This window comes from Miscanthus floridulus, chromosome 5, assembly GCF_019320115.1.
Source record: "Miscanthus floridulus cultivar M001 chromosome 5, ASM1932011v1, whole genome shotgun sequence".
NCBI classification, from domain to species: domain Eukaryota; kingdom Viridiplantae; phylum Streptophyta; class Magnoliopsida; order Poales; family Poaceae; genus Miscanthus; species Miscanthus floridulus.
Window position 1 is genome coordinate 11,913,493 of NC_089584.1, and position 19,303 is coordinate 11,932,795.

Genomic DNA, 19,303 nt, shown 5'->3' on the forward strand with positions numbered 1-19,303 from the left:
CACTAGTTTCTCTCCCAACATGATGGATCGAACCTGTTAAAAGAGACCTTCCATTGGCCGTGCCATGGACATATTACAGTGGAAAGCGTGTGGTTCCAGCGTCCAGACCAGCAGTGGCAGGCACGCTGCCGGCCGGGGAGATTGAAGCGAAGCGAGCTGAAATCACGGAGCGCGGTGGATGTGGATGGCCGGGGGCGGCATGCAGCGGCGGCAGCGACGGGCGGGGCCCCCGGACGCCGTGCCGGTCGGCTCTCATTGCGCCCCCGCGCACGCGCGTTTTGTCCCGTTTCCCCGTGCGCCCGGGCCAGTCCCCCCCCCCCCCCCCCCCCCCCCACCCACCGGTCGCGCGGGCGCACTCGGCACGCACCCAGGAGGCCAGGACCCCAGCCGCCACCACCCCACCCCCGAGGCCCCGGTCGATGCAGCCTTGCCGGCTCGGATCCGCTAGCCGCGCGCGCGCAGTGGCAGAGACTTCGTTCTCCTTCCAGCTTGCTTACCTCTGCTAGCTGCCAAGCCGTGTCTGCGGCGCCCTCGTTCTCATGTGGGGCCACCGGACTCGGACAGGACGTGGCGCTGGCGCGCAATGCTGGTCGGCCGCTCATCCGTCAATGTCCCAGGCGTAGGGCCATGTTTAGTTCCACTTCGTTTTGCCAAATTTTTCAAGATTTTTCGTCACATTGAATCTTTAAACGCATGCATGAAGCATTAAATATAAATAAAAAATAAAACTAATTACGCAGTTTAGACGAAATTCACGATACGAATCTTTTAAGCCTAATTAGACTATGATTGGACACTATTTTTTAAATAACAACGAAAATGTTACATTGCTCATTTTGCAAAATATTTTGCATCTAAACTGGGCCTAGGAAGGAAAGGGTACGCGACTACAGCGCGTTGATGATAGCAGGCAGGCAACCTGCGCTAGCTGCCCGCTCGAGCGGTGTGCGGGCACGTTCGGTTCGCTCGTCGTATCCTGCCGCGGCGGACCGGACGGCCGCGAAACGACGGGGAGCCGAGAGCGAGGGCCGTGGCCGGAAGGACGCAACGCACGCACGCCGATCAGGCTGCCTGCTGCCAGTACGTGTCAGGGGTATTAGGAGAGCTGTCGCGGCCGGGCCGCTAGCTGCGGCAGGAGGGCGCCGGCCGGCCGTCGCTCCCGGCCGGATACGTAGTCCCACCGTACAGTGCCGGGTCGGTGACATCTATCCGGCGGCGTGTCGTGTGCGGTGTGCCCGGCCGGCCGCCTTCGACCATTATTATCCCATCGAGTCCAAGGCCATCTCTCTCGCGCATCTTTCCGGCCGGTGCATGCATGCATCAGATATCGACGTGACGTGGATCTCTCTCCATCATCCGATCGACCATTTATTAGTTGGATAAACCGATGAAGATCTGTGCAAGCACAACGACACGCATCTTGCATATTTTTTCGACAGTCAGTCAGGGGAGGGGAGCCTAGCTAGCTGGAGAACGAACGAACGAACAAACGATCGGTATACGAGCAGCGACATATACTCATCATTGTTCTCGGTTGGTACGTATCAACGACATGGATGCGTATCGGGAGACAATGATGAGGAGATATACACATGCCATGCATGCCCGGACGGCCATCGTGCGCGCAGCCAGATCTTTGTCAGGTCTTGTTAATTTTCTACTACCTCGTCAGTTGGCGTCGTCGTTGGTAGCATAGCAATAGTACCGCGATGATGTGCACACACCATCTCAGAGCCCGGCTGGCCGCCTCTTGCGATCGAGATGCACATCGAGGACGGACGTACGGTGCGTGAGGGGCGAATGATGAGGGTGACCATGGGGGTCATGTCATGATGAGGCGCGCTAGGCTAGCTACTTGGGCGTCTGGCCTGCATGATAGCCACAGCCCTGACGATGTGGAAGTGGAAGGCACTGTTGGTCCACTCCACTGCATGCCCATGTCAGTCACGCACGCACACCGCGGACATATTTTACTCCTCCGTTTAGTACTGGCGTAAGCTAAATTTCAGCGAAACCAACATAGCACAACCGCACGATTTCAGATTGGGGAAGTGAAACTACTAGCCTCATCTCTTTTGGATCGCCACTCGCCAGCACTGCTGCTACGCCTGGAATGGAAGGTTTGTGCATGCGTTTGAAGTAAACAGCCTGTTTGTTTGGCTGTGGCTTGTCGTAAATGATCGTAAATTTTTAACTGGAACAGTATTTTTCTCTCACACAAACCAGCCAGCCGTATTTCTTCACGAACCAGCAACGATATGAACCAGCCAACCGAACAGGCTGAAAGATGGCAACGGGCCCGATACCCGACGGGTATTTGATTCATTAGGGGACGGGGATGGGATCATATCTTTACCCGCGGGCGTCTAAATGGGCAAGAATCCATCCCTGACGGGTATAGCGGGTACGGGAACGTTCCCTGTTTACCCGTCCCCGTTACCCGTTGGGAACCCGACTATTTGAGCTGTCATGCGAGTATTAGGCTCAAAGAAGCTCAACATAGGTATTTTGGTCCAAATCTGAACAATCATATATATAGTTTATGTGTTCTAGGAATCCTAGTTCAATTTTTTCTCACCATCTCCGTCAGCAGCACAAGCACGCCTGTCTCACGAGCGCTTGTGCCCCTCGCTTCTTCAGTTCGGTCTGTCTGCCACCTTTGCTCGTCCTTCTCGCAACCTCGCTCCTTCTCCTCGGCATCTCCGATACTCCAACACTTATACCTGGGTGAAGAAGAAATGTCTCCGATTGCAAAGCTACGACCCCAAATGTCCTTGTTTATCGGGTATGTAGTACCCGTCGGGTATCTGTTACCCGACCGATGCTCGACGGGTACTGCAATATTGCATTTACTTGTCGACCTCCCACCGTCTTCCCTATGCTTGTTACTCGTCGTCGCAGTGCAATATAGCATTTACTCCTGTTTAGTGAAGTAAATTTTGCGTTTCTTTGGGTGATGGTCCGAGGGTAGTTCCAATGGCATATTTATGGTAGTTTCTATCTATATTAATTATCTTACCAACTAAGCAATTTGCTGATATGAAAGTAAATTTATTATGAAAAGAGAAGAAAAAAAGAGAGAGAAACCGTTTCTTATAGAGGAAACCGAGTCTTCTCGTGAATCGATGGACTAAGAAAGGGAACCGGCGTTGGGAAGAGACTGCTCGTTTCTTCCTTCTCTCCCCGGCATCTCTTGCGCCGCCGCCAGTTTCTCTCGCTCGCGCTCTCCAGTTCCCTTTCCCTCCCGCGCGCTCTCCGGCTTCGCTCCTCCCCCGCACGCGCTTTCCTTGCGAAGCCGGACATCATCACCGACCAGGCCACGGCGTCCTCCTGTGATTCGTTGTTGAACAGCACAGGGGATGTGAAGCCGGAGATCATCGCCGATCAGGCCACGGCGTCCTCCTGTGCTTTCCTGCGAAGCCAGTGATCATCACCTACCAGGCCGTACCGTCGCCGCTGCCGGCGCTGTGCTGGGCCATGCACCGCGCGCGGACGCTGACAGGGGATGTGAAGATGAGCTCCGACAGGTCACCCTGGGCACTTTTCAGCCGAAAACCGATAACCGAACCGAGCCGAAGTTTCGGTTTGTTCGGTTTTCGGTTTGATTCTCGGTTTTGCAATCATCAAAGTTCAGGTGTCGGTTTTGGCTTCGGTTTCAGCATGGAATTGAACCGAAGCACCGAATTCATCTCCCCTGTCCCTGTGCTACTACTCTGCTTCTCTCCGTCCCACCCTACCACCTTGGCCTGTATAGGCCCAACCCAACCTCGCAGTTGCAGCCCATCTCACAAACACAAGAGCCTTATCCGTAGGAGCTCTCCCATCCTGGTATGTCTTCCACGAGTTCGTCCGTTCCAATAGAAAATGCAGCGGCGGCGCCGGTGCCAGGGGCGGGATGCGGGGCTGCAGTAGTCGACGAGGCATCCTATGGCCGGCGCGGCGCGGTCGCGTGAGCGAGCTTGCGGGCGGCGGCGCGAGGGCGAGGCGAGGTCTCAACGACGACGGTGCGAGCGCGAGGCGAGGTCTCAGCGGCGGCGGCGCGAGCACGAGGCGAGCTCGGGGCTTTGGCGGTGCGGCCGTGACCGTGAGGCATGCTAGCAGCGACTAGGTGAGCGGCGCGGTGAGCGACGGACCCTGCGGATTTGTTCTTCCCGGTTCTGGCGCTTTCCTTTTCCCTTTCGATTTGTTCTTCTCTGTTCTCACTTCGGTTGGATCGGTTGAACCAAAAAACCGAAGCCGAAATCATCGGTTTTCGATTCTATAGAACACCGATCGGTTGCTGATTTCTGGAAACCGAAGTTCACAGCAACCGAACAAACCGCACCGATTTGTCGGTTAACACCGAATGCCCACTCTGACCGACAGGGAGCCCCAGAGGACCATGAGGCTGCATCGCTGGGTGTCTCTAGAGATTACTCCGCTCTCACGGCCTGTGGGCCTTGTCATCATCCTGAATGATGGCCATGTTATACATGCATATGCTTGCCACAGCTCTCACGGCCGCTGTGCGCAAGCACAATGCAACATGGATTTCTACATAGATGTTTGTCACTGCTGATTGTTCTCAGTTTTTAATACATACACATGCTTCTTAAATGTAATTTTCTATAAAAACTGTTACAAGAAACTAACCATTGGGAGGAACTAGGTCTATACTAATTTATTGTTCTTGGAAACTACCCCAAGAAACTATGGATTGTGACTACCCTGATGGGTGCACGAAAAACTCATTGCGTTAAATTTGGATTCCAAAGGGAAGAAAGGTAGAAAATTAATGATCGAATGAACAACTAACCTCTATATCACTATCACCATTCCCCTTGCTCCTTCAGTCCTCCTATAGAGGACAAGTGGTAGGGACGATCTGTTTAGGGGCAAGTGTTTATTATGCCATATGTCTCTGAAACATGCATATAATTACGTAACAGAAAGTCTTGTAAACAACAAAAAAATCAAGACTTTAAATAAACTCGATGTACTTGTAACAAGCAAACATAAGAACGGATGATCAACCAGTCCTACAAAAAAAAAAGATGAAGACCCTTAAAGTCGATCCATCGATCCACTGGATCACCTACTATTTCAGTTTCGTACGTTCAGGGCTTGGGGCAACAAAAAGGGCCTCCTTCCTCCCTCCATCACTGTGGTGTTCTTTAGAAGACACGTGCTAACGCTACAGCATCATCTATCAATGCAAATCAAACAACCAACGAATATCTTTTAGTAATCAAACATAGATTGAGAAAATATTTATAATTCATGCAAAAAACATATATTTTTCCATAGTCTAGAATAAAGTGACAGCCATTTTCATGGTTCCAGTTGCAATTCGGAGCCAACTCCAATCTTAACTGCTTCCTTCTCAGAAACTACTGGTTGAACAACTGAAGAAGGAAAAAACATAGAGCTGAAAAGTTCTAGTTAGCCATCTTGAAGAAACCAGAGACGTTCGTGTGAGGATGAACCAACGTTTTTTCCATGATTTCCATCCAATTCCTGAAATATACTAATTGTAACATTGTTACAGTCTGGAACCAAAGGAACTGTTCTGTAGTTAGCTACAGAGTATACTCTCCCTATATATATAACTAATATCCTGTAGCTGGCTATAAAATAACTTATTTTGTAGCCACTTTGAGTTACGATAATTACTATGTTAATTTACGAGATTATAGTAACTCCTTACTAAGTGGTTTACTATAACGTTATGGTAAATATCCTCATGTGTTAATCGTAAATATGTATTGACATTATCGTAAATTAGTATATAAAATTATTGTAAATGGAGGTGGCTACATAATAACTTATTTTGTAGCCGGCTACTGAATAGCCTCTCCCTATATATATATAGGGAGAGGCTATTCAGTAGCCGGCTACAAAATAAGTTATTCTGTAGCCACCTCCATTTACTATAATTTTATATACTAATTTACCATAATATAAATACATATTTACGATAGTTAGGTTACTATAACACATGGGGATATTTACCATAACGTTATATTAAACCACTTAGTAAGGAGTTACTATAATCTCGTGAAATAACATAGTAATTATCGTAACTCAAAGTGGCTACAGAATAAGTTATTCTGTAGCCAGCTACAGGATAGTAGTTATATATATATATATATATATATATATATATATATATATATATATATATATATATATATATATATATATATATATATATATATAATGTACCACACCACAAATTCACAACGTATATAGGTTGAACCATCAAGAGATCAAATGAATGTTAACAGACTGCTATCCTGCACCCGCTGTACTTACATGGCATATCATCTTCATACAACATCACTCATCCTAGTGGGGGTAAGAGAAGCGTAGACCTGTGTCCTTCCACATTTCTGGTAGCAATTCAATAGAGCCATTACCCAGCGATCAGGCAAGAGGACACCATTCATCCTACCATTCATTGGCTACAACGAACGAAATGGTCAAAGCTCGCATTCATTTAGGTTTCTCACACAACAGATAGAGACAGGCAAGAGGTCCCATTTTGCGGACGCTACGGAGCGTTTGGATCCACGGACGCCCTTCGGGACCGGGAGAACGAACGCACCTTGGTGGGTGCCGTGGCCGTGCGGGCCGTGCACGTTCATGGACTTGACGTCGAGCGAGTCCACCCGACGGGGCTGCTTCCCGAGCCTCCGCGGCGCCCCTGTTGCAAGAGACGGCCCCTGGCCCCCCGCCGAGCGACCACGCCGGCGCGGACTCGACGAGTCGACCTCGCTGCCGTCCACCCAGCGTGTGCCCCTCGAGCGCGTTGTTGTCAGGAATGCGTCGGCGACGGCGGCGGATCCGATAGAGGCGGGCTGATCAGACCGTCGGAGGGGTGAGCGAGCGATTCGTGGGGAAGAGGTCGCGTCGGGGCAGCGGCGGGGTCGCGTAGGGAACATGGGCGGGAGGCCAACTGGTGGCTGGGAAGGACAGGCGGCCGTCCGGCTATTGGCCCCGTCGGCCGGCCTAGGACCGCCCGCGCGTGGTCGTGCTGCCGCCTCCCGTGGCTCCGCCGCTGCTCGCGTATGGCCGCGTCGCCGCCACCCGCTCGTGGATGGCTGTCGTCTGCCCGCCGGGCCGCTGACCGAAGCCGAGCTGCGCCCCCGCTACCATTGGGCCGCCGGCCACCGCGGCACCCCGACGACCTGACGATTCGTGCAGGAGGAAAGTCGCTCGCCCTCCCGCGACCGCCGCGCCCTCGATCACGCCGAGCGTCGGGCTATCGTTGCCCCTTCCGTGCCCCACTCCTACGCCGTCTGCGGCTGCCGTTTCCCCACCTGCCCCGATCTCACCCATCGTTTCTTTTTTTTCGAATAGAATAAAATGGGGCGTAGGATGGAATCGAACCCTAGCCGAGCCTTCGCATTGTTAGGGCGCGGGCGTGGTTGCGTGGGAGACGAGGGGACGAGGAGTACCATACACTTCATCCTGATCGTCAGATCTGAGCGAGGAGAGAGAATATTAAGGAACAGTCTGAATAGTTTATTTGTTTGGTGTTGTTTTCTAGATATTTTTTTAAGGTGTGTGGAGGAGGGCTATCTCAGCAGGAGAGGTTTCTTGGCTGAGCCTTCGCATTGTTAGGGCGCGGGTGTGGCCGCATGGGAGAAGAGAGGGACGAGGAGTACCATACACTCAATCTTGATCGTCAGATCTGAGTGAGCAAGGAGAGAATACTCAGGAGCAATCTGGTTGGTTCATTTGTATGGTGTTGTTTTTCTGGGTACATTTTTTAGGGTGTGTGGAGGAGGGCCATCTCAGTGGGGGAGGTTACTTGGGTAGATTTAGTATAGAAAAAGATGGTGCTTTAGTAGGTAGATAGATTATCCAGTATGTCAACATATAATTAACCAAAACTCTTACATGAGGTTACCAAATATGAGTTGTGTAATTTTTAGAGCTGTAAGTTATATTATTCACATTTCCTACATCTTAGTTGCCTGAGATGAGGATACCCTTCAGGCGACACGCCCGCACGCGCTTCCCATCTCCACGCGCGCACCTCTCTCTATCCGATGCCTGTCGATCGCGCCTCTCTCTTTCCCTCACTCCCCGACACCCAATGCTCCCTGCGAGCTCCTCCCCGCACCCCCACCCCGGATCCGACAACTTCCCCAACTTCGCTGAGCAGATCTAGCATTGGCATGGAGGCTTCGGGCGGATCTAGCGAGGTATGTCCTCCTCCTCCTTCTGGATCTAAGAGCTAGGGTTCCGGTGAGCTCTCGCTCTCATTTTCCACAACTCCGGCAGGCTTCGAAAGGGAAAGTTTGGGGGGAGGTCGTCCAGGCAGTGGGGATGGTGGAGGATGGTTTAGGGGACCTGGCGGCGGTGGAGGCCGGGCTAGGTTGAGGCTGGGGCGTCGCGGCTGTTCGCTGGAGTTGGAGAAGAAATCGATAGCAGGAGGGGGGGAGGGGAAGAGGGAGGCTGCGGAGCTCCGGCGAGACCCTACCGCTCCCGCAACGTGGCGGTAGGCGGCGGCCTATAAATAGTACGTCCCTCCAAGCAATAGTGTAAAGGAGGATGAATAGTGATCCTTTACAGCATCCAGCTTCATTATTCACTCTTCGCATAACTTTCGCTCTCGCTTTGCCATCCCCTGTGATCTTGGCAGTTCGACGGCTCCCCGGTGTTCAAAGACTTCGATTTAGAACAATATTGGTTCCCACCCGTGGTTGTCGTTCGAACTTTCCTATGGCCCCAAGGAAGAATGCGAAGATAGGAGCGGAGGTAGCAGAATCATCAAAGGGGACCGAGGCCACAAAGGAATCGGCGACAACGATGGACCCTGCATCCGACAACACTAAGGCAACCTATCTGCAAGCCCAAACCCCCAAAGGACAACTCAAAGACGCCCCTACTAGTGAAGGCAAAGATGAAGGCGCACAAACCCATGCGCATGCCAAGGCCCACAAGAAGCTAGAAGCATATAAACAATGAAATAAAAAATCTCGAGCAACAGGAGCAACAACTACTGCAAGAGGCGGCAGCTAGGAACAGAGCAGAGAGATTGCACAATTCATTCAGAGAAGTTGAACATACAAGAAACAGGCTCCACAAGGAAATTCAACAACTCCAGCATGCAAACAACCTCGACGACCCAGAAGAGGACTATGAAGTTTTCGTTCACCTGCACCCTCGAAGACTAGCTGCGAACATAGGACTTCCTATGTATGACCACACCTCACCGCTCTCGCGGCAACTTCAAGAGTACCTTTGGCCACCCAACTACAAGCCCCGAATACCATTTTTTGACTGCCAATCCATTCCTAGGAAATTCTTGGCTAGTTATGAGACAGTGGTAATATCAGTAGGTGGAGATGCTCTAGCTTTGGTGAAATCTTTCATCATGGTAGTCAAGGGTGTTGCATACGATAGGTACAACTCTTTGAAGTCGTTGTCCATACAATCATGGAATGAGGTCAAAACCGAACTACTTGCGACTTTTCAAGGGCATCAGCCCGAAACCAAAACAACCAGTGACCTCATGAATTACATCCAGCAAGATGATGAGCCATTGGCTGAATACTAAAAAGATTTATTCAACTCATGGCCCAAGCGTCCAATGTCCTAGAAGCTATTGTCATAGCAGCGGCCATCGAAGGTCTCGCCATTGGGCAGTGCCCATCGCATTTCACAAGAACTCCACTGCAGTCTATAAGTGAGGTGTTCAAAGTGATGAATGAGTATGCCAAGTCAAACGCCGACTATAGAAGGAGAAAGGCGGTGCATACTTCATCTAGGTAGGCGGCAAAAATACCCAGGCAACCGCAAATCCCGAAATTAGTGAAATGCTAGACCCTTTTGCACCGTCAACAACCTTAAAGAAGAAATGAGCCAATCAAGCCAGGCACAAGAGCAAAACCGACACCACACCCCAGATCAAAAACATCACTACAACACAGAAAAAACTATGTGAGGCAGAGGAGGTCGCGGTAGCCACGATGGCTATGGAAGAGGCCGAGGGCGAGGCGTGCCATACTATTTCGTATGCGGCGAAAATGCAGGCCATGTTACCTGAGAATAATGCAGATACAATAAGCTAGCAAGGAACTCAAAGAAAAAGAAGAGGCATCCAAGGCAAACGATACAGCGGAGCACGTTTTCCATAACGCCGCACCTGCGAAAATATCCATGCCTAGCCATATCACCCCACATATCACCCCGTAAGTAGCAGCTCCATCCACCCACAAACATCATGCGAGGTTTCTCCCAACCACCTTTCATCTGGCCTCAGTTTCAGCAACCTCAATTCCTACCGCCTTAGAATTACACCCAACACCCTAATCAATCAGCAACGGTCTCTTTTCTACATCAGCAAGAACAACAGCATTCAAGCAAGCCACCATCGACCAAACAAGAAAAATAGCAAGACCAGTCAACCTTCAACAACATACTACCCTCGTTCAGACACATCTTCACCATCATGGGTGGCTCTAACCAAGAGCATGAGAGCAAGCGAGCCCGCCACAATTATGACAGAAGAGTACTCACCGTCTCGCCTAGACTGCCTTTGAATAGACCCACCTAGTCTTTAGTACCGATCACCTTCGATGAATCTAACTTCAAGGCTCGAGACTACCGACACACTAACGCCTTCATCACAATAGCAAACATGGCTGGATATACACTGCACAACATACTGGTAAATATAGTCAATTCCGTAGATTTGTTCATCAAGCCTTTCGAAGCAATGGGTCTGGACAGGCAAACAATTGAACCAACAATCCCCTGTTCGGTTTTGGTGGAAAGAAGATCGAGGCAATTAGCAAGAAGAGTATCCTAGTATCCTTTGCCCAAAGCGAAAAAGTCTGCACTAGAATGATAACTTTTGACATCGTCAACATCAACTACCCGTACATCGCGATCTTCGGAAGAGGATTCACAAATGAGTTTGAAGTCACCATCAAACAAAGCTACTTGTGTATGAAAATGCCTTCACCTTCCAGCATCATCAAAATTCATGGAGATTAGTTGGCAGCCAGGAAAATCGAGGGAAAGCCAATTCTAGGTTTGAGCCTAATAAACAAAGTCAACTCCCAAAACTTTGAAACCGAACCGAGTAGCCAGAAGTTTTGCAAAGCAAGGGCAGAACGAGCTGAGGACACACAAAAAACCTAATTCTCTAAACTGGTGCCTGATAAATGTGTTCACATCGGCTCTGACATCGAGCCGAGTGAAAAGGAAAAGCTCATTCAATTCGTAGCCACAAACATTGACATTTTTGGATGGCCCGCCAAAGATTTGCAAGGTTTAGCCGAAACCTACCGCAACATTCTCCAAATGTCAACCCCAAAGCCAAACCGAATAAGCAAAAACTAAGAAAATATAAAATGAAAGGCAGAGGCAGCGAAAACTTAAGTGTAAAGATTACTGGATGCTAGGGTCATCAGACTAGGACAATACCCGGAATGGTTGCTGCAGGAAGAATTAGCTCCGGCAATACCTAGCAACTATTCGCATAAGATGGATCATATGGGTAGCACATAAGACATAGGGATTATACTGGTTTAGGCACGTGGTTCCCTACATCCAGTTGGAAGTAGCTTCTCTCTCACTAAAAATAGAAGAGTTAAATGCACCAGAGGTTCATTAACTTGTGATGAAGTTTCGGTTAGGTCCATCAACTTCCAAAATGGCTTTTTGGGTCCATAAACTTTGTACGCCGTATCACATAGGTCCATACCTCTCCACGTTGGCTTCTCGTGCTGACGTGGCATGATGTCGTGGCCATGCAGGCCAGCCGCAGCCCCGCGGGCGCACGAGCAGAAGCCGGTGGACGGCGCCGCACCACCCACTTTGGAAGCTTGTATCTTTCCAACTAGGCCGAATTAGACTTTGGCACTTTAAGCAAAGTTGGAGATCTCGCGTAGCTCTACAACATTTGTTACTACCTCTTGTGTCAAAACTAAATGGATTCGGAGTTAAGAGGGGACAAAGATTGATGTTTCCGTGTATTTTTGCGGTAGTATTGGTTACTTCCTTCAGGATTGAGAAACGAATGGCGTCGTGGCCGACCACAGGCAGGAGAGCGACGCCGCGTGCGCCTCGGCGACCTCCGGGACCATGTCCTCGACGTGCTCTAGATCCTTGGTGCGTGACTCGGCAGACCGGCGGTGGCCCCGGCCATCCAGGCGTGGCGTGCCGCGGCGGACGGGGAGATCCCGTTCCCCTGGAACACTGGCTTCGTTGGATGCGAGAGGGAGCTGCTCAACGTGGAGGCCATGCTGTGCGACGGTGCTCCTACTCATGACAAGGTCGCTGGGAAGAGGCCAATGCCTCTGGACGGTTCCATCACCGGGGCGTCGTTTCTACATGGCGTGGTCTGCATCTCTGTCGCGTCCGGCGCCAGGAAGACGGAGCTTGTGCTTGAGTTTGCACATAGGCACGCCCACGAGTACAAAAAGGTCCTCTGGGTTCACGGCGAGGCAAGGTACCTGCGCCAGAGCTACCTCAAGCTCACAAATCACTTGGGCGTCGCTGTCGGCGACAATGTATTGCAGATGACGACGACATAGCGGGCCAGAAGCCTCCATAGGATCGAGGGAGTCGCTATTGAGAAGATCAACAAGGAGCTCACCCGACTGGTGGGATGGCCGGGCCATTAAGGAGCTCCTGCCCCGTGGCGGCGGGCGCACGCATGTCATCATCACGACGCGGCTCCCCAGCCTGCAGGGGGTGAGGTCTTCAAGCTAGGAAACCTCAACGTGCCCAACTCCATGCATCTCATGAAGGGCGCGTGCATGTTTAGAGATGAGGACTTGGCTGTACTTACGGACATCCAAGCGAAGGTGTGCGGCGTGCCTCTAGGCCTCACCCTCGTCGGCTCCATACTGTCCGAGATTGCCGTTAGCCCAGCCGAGCTCCGGGAGATGATGAGGGATGAGCCGCACCGGGCGCCGACGTGGTCACCCAAGGACAACGCCGCGGTGCGTGACAACCCGGGCCTCGTCCAGCTCCTGGACGCGTGCTTCACGCTGCTACGCTGGGAGACACCCGCCGGGCTCGGCAAGGTAGCTGAGAGGCTGCTTGAGGCCAGCAGTTTCTTCACGCCGGTGCTGATCCTGACGACGATGCTGATACACACCGCCTGTGTGTGCGCGGCCGGGAAGACGCCGTGGAAGCGCTTGACGTGCGAGCTCTGGCGATGCTGCACCTCGCCGCGCGCGCCACTAGAAACCGGCCGCGTCGAGCAGAACGCGCTGGCGATGCTGCTGCGCCTTGGGATCGCCCGACGGAGCACGTGGGTCAGGTGTGTCATCGTGCACAGCGTGTTCTGGACCTTCGGCCGCAAGATCGGCTCCGGCCGAATCGCCCTTGCCGTCGTGGAGACCATCGCCGAGCAGGGTGGGGGCACAGCGCAACACGCTGACGACCACACGTGGGCGGCGTGCCTGTCTCTGTTCAGGTTCGAGGCGCCTGAAGTGTTAGTGGAGCTACCGCCGCCAGAGCTCGTGTGGTTCATCACGCGCTCCGCGCTACCGCTCGCCGCACGCTGCGTGATTGGGTACTCTGCGTATGGCGCCGCGCTCGAGCTGCTTCGGGTAGCCACCGATCGACCCGAAGGTATACAGGGAGCTCACCCAAGCGAGGGCGGAGCTCCTCGTGATGCGTGCAAGGATTATGCTAAGGGCCGGAGAGCGCGCCATCACCGAGGACCACTGCCTGTCGACGATTGGACTCCTAGAGGTAGCCTGCGGCGACTGCCACCCTAAGATGCTGGTGGCCAGGGCTTTCTTGGAGCAGGTCGCAAGCGAGGGCAGCACAGAGGAGCCATGTGGCGTCGCTCTCCTGCCTGTGGTCGGCCACGACGCCATTCGTTTCTCAATCCTGAAGGAAGTAACCAATACTACCGCAAAAATACACGAAAACATCAATCTTTGTCCCCTCTTAACTCCAAATCTATTTAGTTTTGGCACAAGAGGTAGTAACAAATGTTGTAAAGCTACGCGAGATCTCCAACTTTGCTTAAAGTGCCAAAGTCTAATTCGGCCTGGTTGGAGAGTACAAGCTTCCAAAATGAGGTGGCGCGGCGCCGTCCACCGGCTTCTACTTGCGCGGCCACGGGGCTGTGGCTGGCCTGCATGGCCACGGCATCATGCCACATCAGCACGAGAAGCCAACGTGGAGAGGTATGGATCTAGGTGATACATCGTACAAAGTTTATGGACCCAAAAAGCCACTTTGGAAGTTGATGGACCTAACCGAAACATCCTCATAAGTTAATGGACCTCTCGTGCATTTAACTCAAAATAGAATGACTATAGAATATATAATAGTTCTGAAAGTTAAAATCAACATGTGAACTTTCTTACCACTTTGAATGTATCCTTAAATCCTTTTTGGGAGTTCCTTGAAATCAATACCTTTGATATTCTCTTTGGACAATAGCTTATGCAGTTAGCTCTCTACTCTCAAGAGTAGGCATACGTAAGCATTGTCTTGTTTTATAAACATGATATATCCACGACTAAGAGCATCTTCAAGAGTTCCCAAAAGACTCTCATAGTTCTTTGATTTTTTGAAAGATTGAAAAACACATCTCCAACAACTCCCAATTTCACCTCACAATCTTTTGGCACATGAAAAAAATGACCCCACCACAGTTGCATTCGCGTAGTCACGGTCGCATGTATCCTTGTTCTTGCCTGCCACACCTCTCTCCTCAACCCGTTGACTCGCTTCGAGGTCACCACCAAGAGGTCCTCCGGACTCTACCCGCCACCCGGTGTCATCATCTGGACCCCATCGACTAGCAACGGAGACCTGTCACCGATGTCGGGGTAACCCGTATGATCTAGGGTCACCATCACGGCCTAGTCGGCCAGCGAATGGGCACGTTGTCAGCACCTAGGCAATCAGACATACTATAAAATCTAGGGTCACAATCATGGCCCCACCGGCCAACGAACGAGCCTCCTCGTCGACACCCAAGAAGTCGTAGGCAACGCCACTAGCGCCGAAACCAGAGCAGCTAGAGACGCATCCGCCACTGCTGGTGCTGATGGCACAGGTGCCGACATTCTAGTCGCCCCTGACTGCAGAGGAGGACGCCTTCTTCACCAAGAGGCTACATGGCCCCTAGTGGCCGATGTAGGCTACACTGTTCCTAGGACGTCTGCCCCAACAATGAAACACGCCTATGATCAAATCGCCTAATGATTGTGCCATCAAGATCAAACGGTCTATTTGTTGCAGTAAGCACATGAATCTTTTCACTAGACTTGAACAAAAATCCATTCTAGTGAGTCATGGATTTATACAATTAGGAAATGGGGAAGATACATGTGCCATTGAGTTAGCAGCCAGCAAATCTATCTATTCCCCGTAGCTACAAGATATAAAAAAGTGTGCCACGCACAAACAGAATACACACATTTTGCAAAAATGTCACTTTCGCTAAACATATAATGACTATAGAATAGATAATAGTACTATAAGTTAAAATCAACATGTGAACCTTCTTATCACTTTGAAAAAAGATTGAAAAAAACACATCTCCAACAACTCCCAATTTCACCTCCCAATCTTTTGGCACTTAGAAAAATTAACCCCCATGCGTGGATACATCCGCGCAGTCAAGGTGGCACGCCTTGTACCTCTGGAGGGCCTCGGTGATGGCGGCCATGTGCACCTTGATGGCGGGCAGGTGTTTCTTGTATCCGTCCCACTCGTATATTCCTGGGATTTTGGAGTATATTTTCTTGATGATCTATAGTTCCATGTGAAGGATCAGCTTGCGGTGCAGTGGGGTGGCCCTCGCCATCTGACTACCTCCGTGGTGAGACCTTGTGCCAAACACATCGTGATGATAGAACCTAAACCTCTTGCAGACGGATGTTGCGTCCTCTCATCGTCTTTCTGATGATGGCATGCTGCGGACCTACAATAGGAACGCAACTATTAATTAGTAGATTACCAACATATATATGATGTTGGATGTTGTTGAAATGTTGATGAAGACAAGAAATAGCTAGGTTTTGTTTTCTAATACGTTAAGAATGCTTGTGTTTTGGTCGACAAAACCCTAGATTTTATTATTAGCAAGAAGATCGTGGAAAATGTAACTATCATTCCATAATTAATAAAGTTATCATGATGACTTCTCCTACAAAAGAACCTAATGAAGTTCCTCAATAATTTCCTTGGGACTATATTCTTACATAAATGGTTGTATATAGACAAAAGAACAGCAAACCACAACAAACAGCCGGTGCCGTCGGCGTGGGTGCCAACATTATCGTGGCCCCTCGACCATAGAGGAGGACGCCTTCTTCACCAAGAGGCCACATGGCCCTAGCGGCTGACCCAAGTTGCTCATGTTCTGGGTGCCCCGATGATGAAACACACCTATGATTGAACCGCCTAATGATTGCGTCATCAAGATCAAATGGTCTATTTGTCACAGCGAGCATAGGAATCTTTTCACTAGATTTGGACAAAAGTCCATTCTAGTGAGCCACAGATTTACACAATTAGGAAACGGGGAAGATACATGTGCTATTGAGTTAGTAGCCAGCAAACTCTATCTATTCCCCATAGCTACAAGATATAAAAAAGTGTGTCACACACAAACAAAATACACACATTTTTGCAAAAATATCACTTTCGCTAAACATAGAATGAATATGGAATACATAATAGTACTGAAAGTGAAAATCAACATCTGAACTATCTTATCACTTTGAATGTATCCTTAAATCATTTTTGGGAGTTCCTTGAAGTCAGTACCTTCGGTATTCTCTTTGGACAATAGCTTGTTCAATTAGCACTCTACTCTCAAGAGTAGGCATACTAAGCATTGTCTTGTTTGATATAACATCATATATCCACAACTAAGAGCTTCTCCAACAACTCCCAGTTTCACCTCCCAATCATTTGGCACATGGAAAAATGACCCCACGTGAGGATACATCCACGTAGTCACGGTCGAGTGTATCCTTGTTCTTGCCCGCCACACCTCTCTCCTCAACCCTGTCGACTCGCTTCGAGGTCACCACTAGGAGGTCCTTCGGACTCTATCCACCACCCCGTGTCATCATTCGCGCCCCATCGACCAGCAACGGAGAACCAGCACCGAGCCAGGGCAACCCATACGATCTAGGGTCACCATCACGGCCTAGCCAGCCATCGAATGGGGCGTGTTGTTAGCATCTAGGCTGTCAAACATACTGTAAAATCTAGGGTCACAATCATGGTCCCACCAGCCAATGAATGGGCCTCCTCGTCGACATCCAAGAAGCCGGAGGCAACGCCACCAACACCAAAACCAGAGCAGCCAGAGACACGTTTACCACAGCTGGTGCTGATGGTGTGATGCTGATGTTTTGGTGGGCCCTAACTATAGAGGAGGACGCCTTCTTCACGGAGAGGACTACATGGCCCCAATGGCTGACTTAGGCTACCCTGTTCCAAGACATCTGCCCCGACGACGAAACACGCCTACGATCGAACTGCCTAATGATTGCATCATCAAGATCAAATGGTCTATTTGTTGCAGTGAGCACATGAATCCTTTCACTAGACTTGGACAAAAATCCACTATAGTGAGTCATGGATTTACACAATTAGGAAACATAGAAGATACATGTGCTATTGCGTTAGTAGCCAGCAAACTCTATCTATTCCCAATAGCTACAAGATATAAAAAGTGTGCCACACACAAATGGAAAACACACATTTTGCAAAAATATCACTTTCGCTAATCATATAATGGCTATAGAATAGATAATAGTACTAAAAGTTAAAATCAACATGTGAAGCTTCTTATCACTTGAAAAGATTGAAAAAACACATCTCCAACAACTCCCAATTTCACCTCCCAATCTTTTGACACTTAGAAAAAAGTGACCCCCACACGTGGATACATCCACTGCAGTCACGGTGGCGTGCCTTGTACCTCTGGAGGGCCTAGAGGATGGTGGCCATGTGCACCTTGATGGGGGCAGGTGTTGCTTGTATGCATCCCAATAGTATATTCCTGGGATTTTGGAGTATATTTTCCAACTCGTGGCCCAATGGGGTGGCCCTCGCCATCTCACTACCCCCGTGGTGAGACCTTGTGCCAAATACATCGCGATGACATAACCTAAACCTCTTGTAGATCTTGCGTCCTCTCATCATCTTTCTGATGATGGGGTGCTGCGGACCTACAACAAGAATGCAACTATTAATTAGTAGATTACCAACATATATATGATGTTGGATGTTGTTGAAATCTTGATGAAGACAAGAAATAGCTAGGTTTTGTTTTCTAATACGTTAAGAATGCTTGTGTTTTGGTCGACAAAACCCTAGATTTTATTATTAGTAAGAAGATCATAGAAAATGTTACTAACATTCTGTAATTAATAAAGTTGTCATGATGACTTCTCCTGCAAAAGAACCAGATGAAGTTCCTCAATAATTTCCTTGGGACTATATTCTAACATAAATGGTTGTATATAGACAAAAGAACAACAAACCACAACAAACAGTCTGTGCCGTTGGCGTGGGTGCCGACGTTCTCGTGCCCCCCCCCCCCCGACTACAGAAGAGAATGCCTTCTTCATGAGAGGTTGCATGGCCCTAGCGGCCGACCCAGGCTGCCCGTGTTCCGGGACATCTGCCCCGACGATGAAACACACCAATGATTGAACCGCTTAATGATTGCGTCATCAAGATCAAATGGTCTATTTGTCATAGCGAGCACAAGAATCTTTAGTGAGTTATGGATTTACACAGTTAGGAAACGTGAAGATACATGTGCTATTGCGTTAGTAGCCAACAAACTCTATCTATTCCCCATAGCTACAAGATACAAAAAAGTGTTCCACACACAAACAGAATACACACATTTTGAAAAAAATATCACTTTCGCTAAACATAGAATGACTATAGAATGGATTATAGTACTGAAAGTTAAAATCAACATGTGAACCTTCTTATCACATTGAATTTATCCTTAAATTGTTTTTGGGAGTTCCTCAAAGTCAATACCTTCGATATTCTCTTTGGACAATAGCTTGTGCGATTAGCTCACTACTCTCAAGAGTAGGCAAAGTAAGCATTGTCTTGTTTTATATAATATGATATATCCACAACTAAGAGCATCTCTAAGAGTTCCCAAAAGGACTCCCAGTCCTTTGATTTTTGGAAAGATTGAAAAAACACATCTCCAACAACTCTAAAATTCACCTCCCAATCTTTTGGCACTTGGAAAAAATGACCCCACGCGTGGATACATCCGCGCAGTCACGGTCGCGAGTGTCCTCATCCTTGCCCGCCACACCTCTCTCCTCAACCC

General features: G+C 49.6%; 1 protein-coding gene across 1 annotated transcript; it reads left to right on the forward strand.

The window, feature by feature from the left end:
• Positions 1–12,737: 12,737 nt before the first annotated feature.
• Positions 12,738–13,733, forward strand: LOC136454243 (uncharacterized). Its single transcript, XM_066454735.1, has one exon. The coding sequence runs from the start codon at positions 12,738–12,740 to the stop codon at positions 13,731–13,733; it is 996 nt and encodes a 331-aa protein (XP_066310832.1).
• Positions 13,734–19,303: the final 5,570 nt, after the last annotated feature.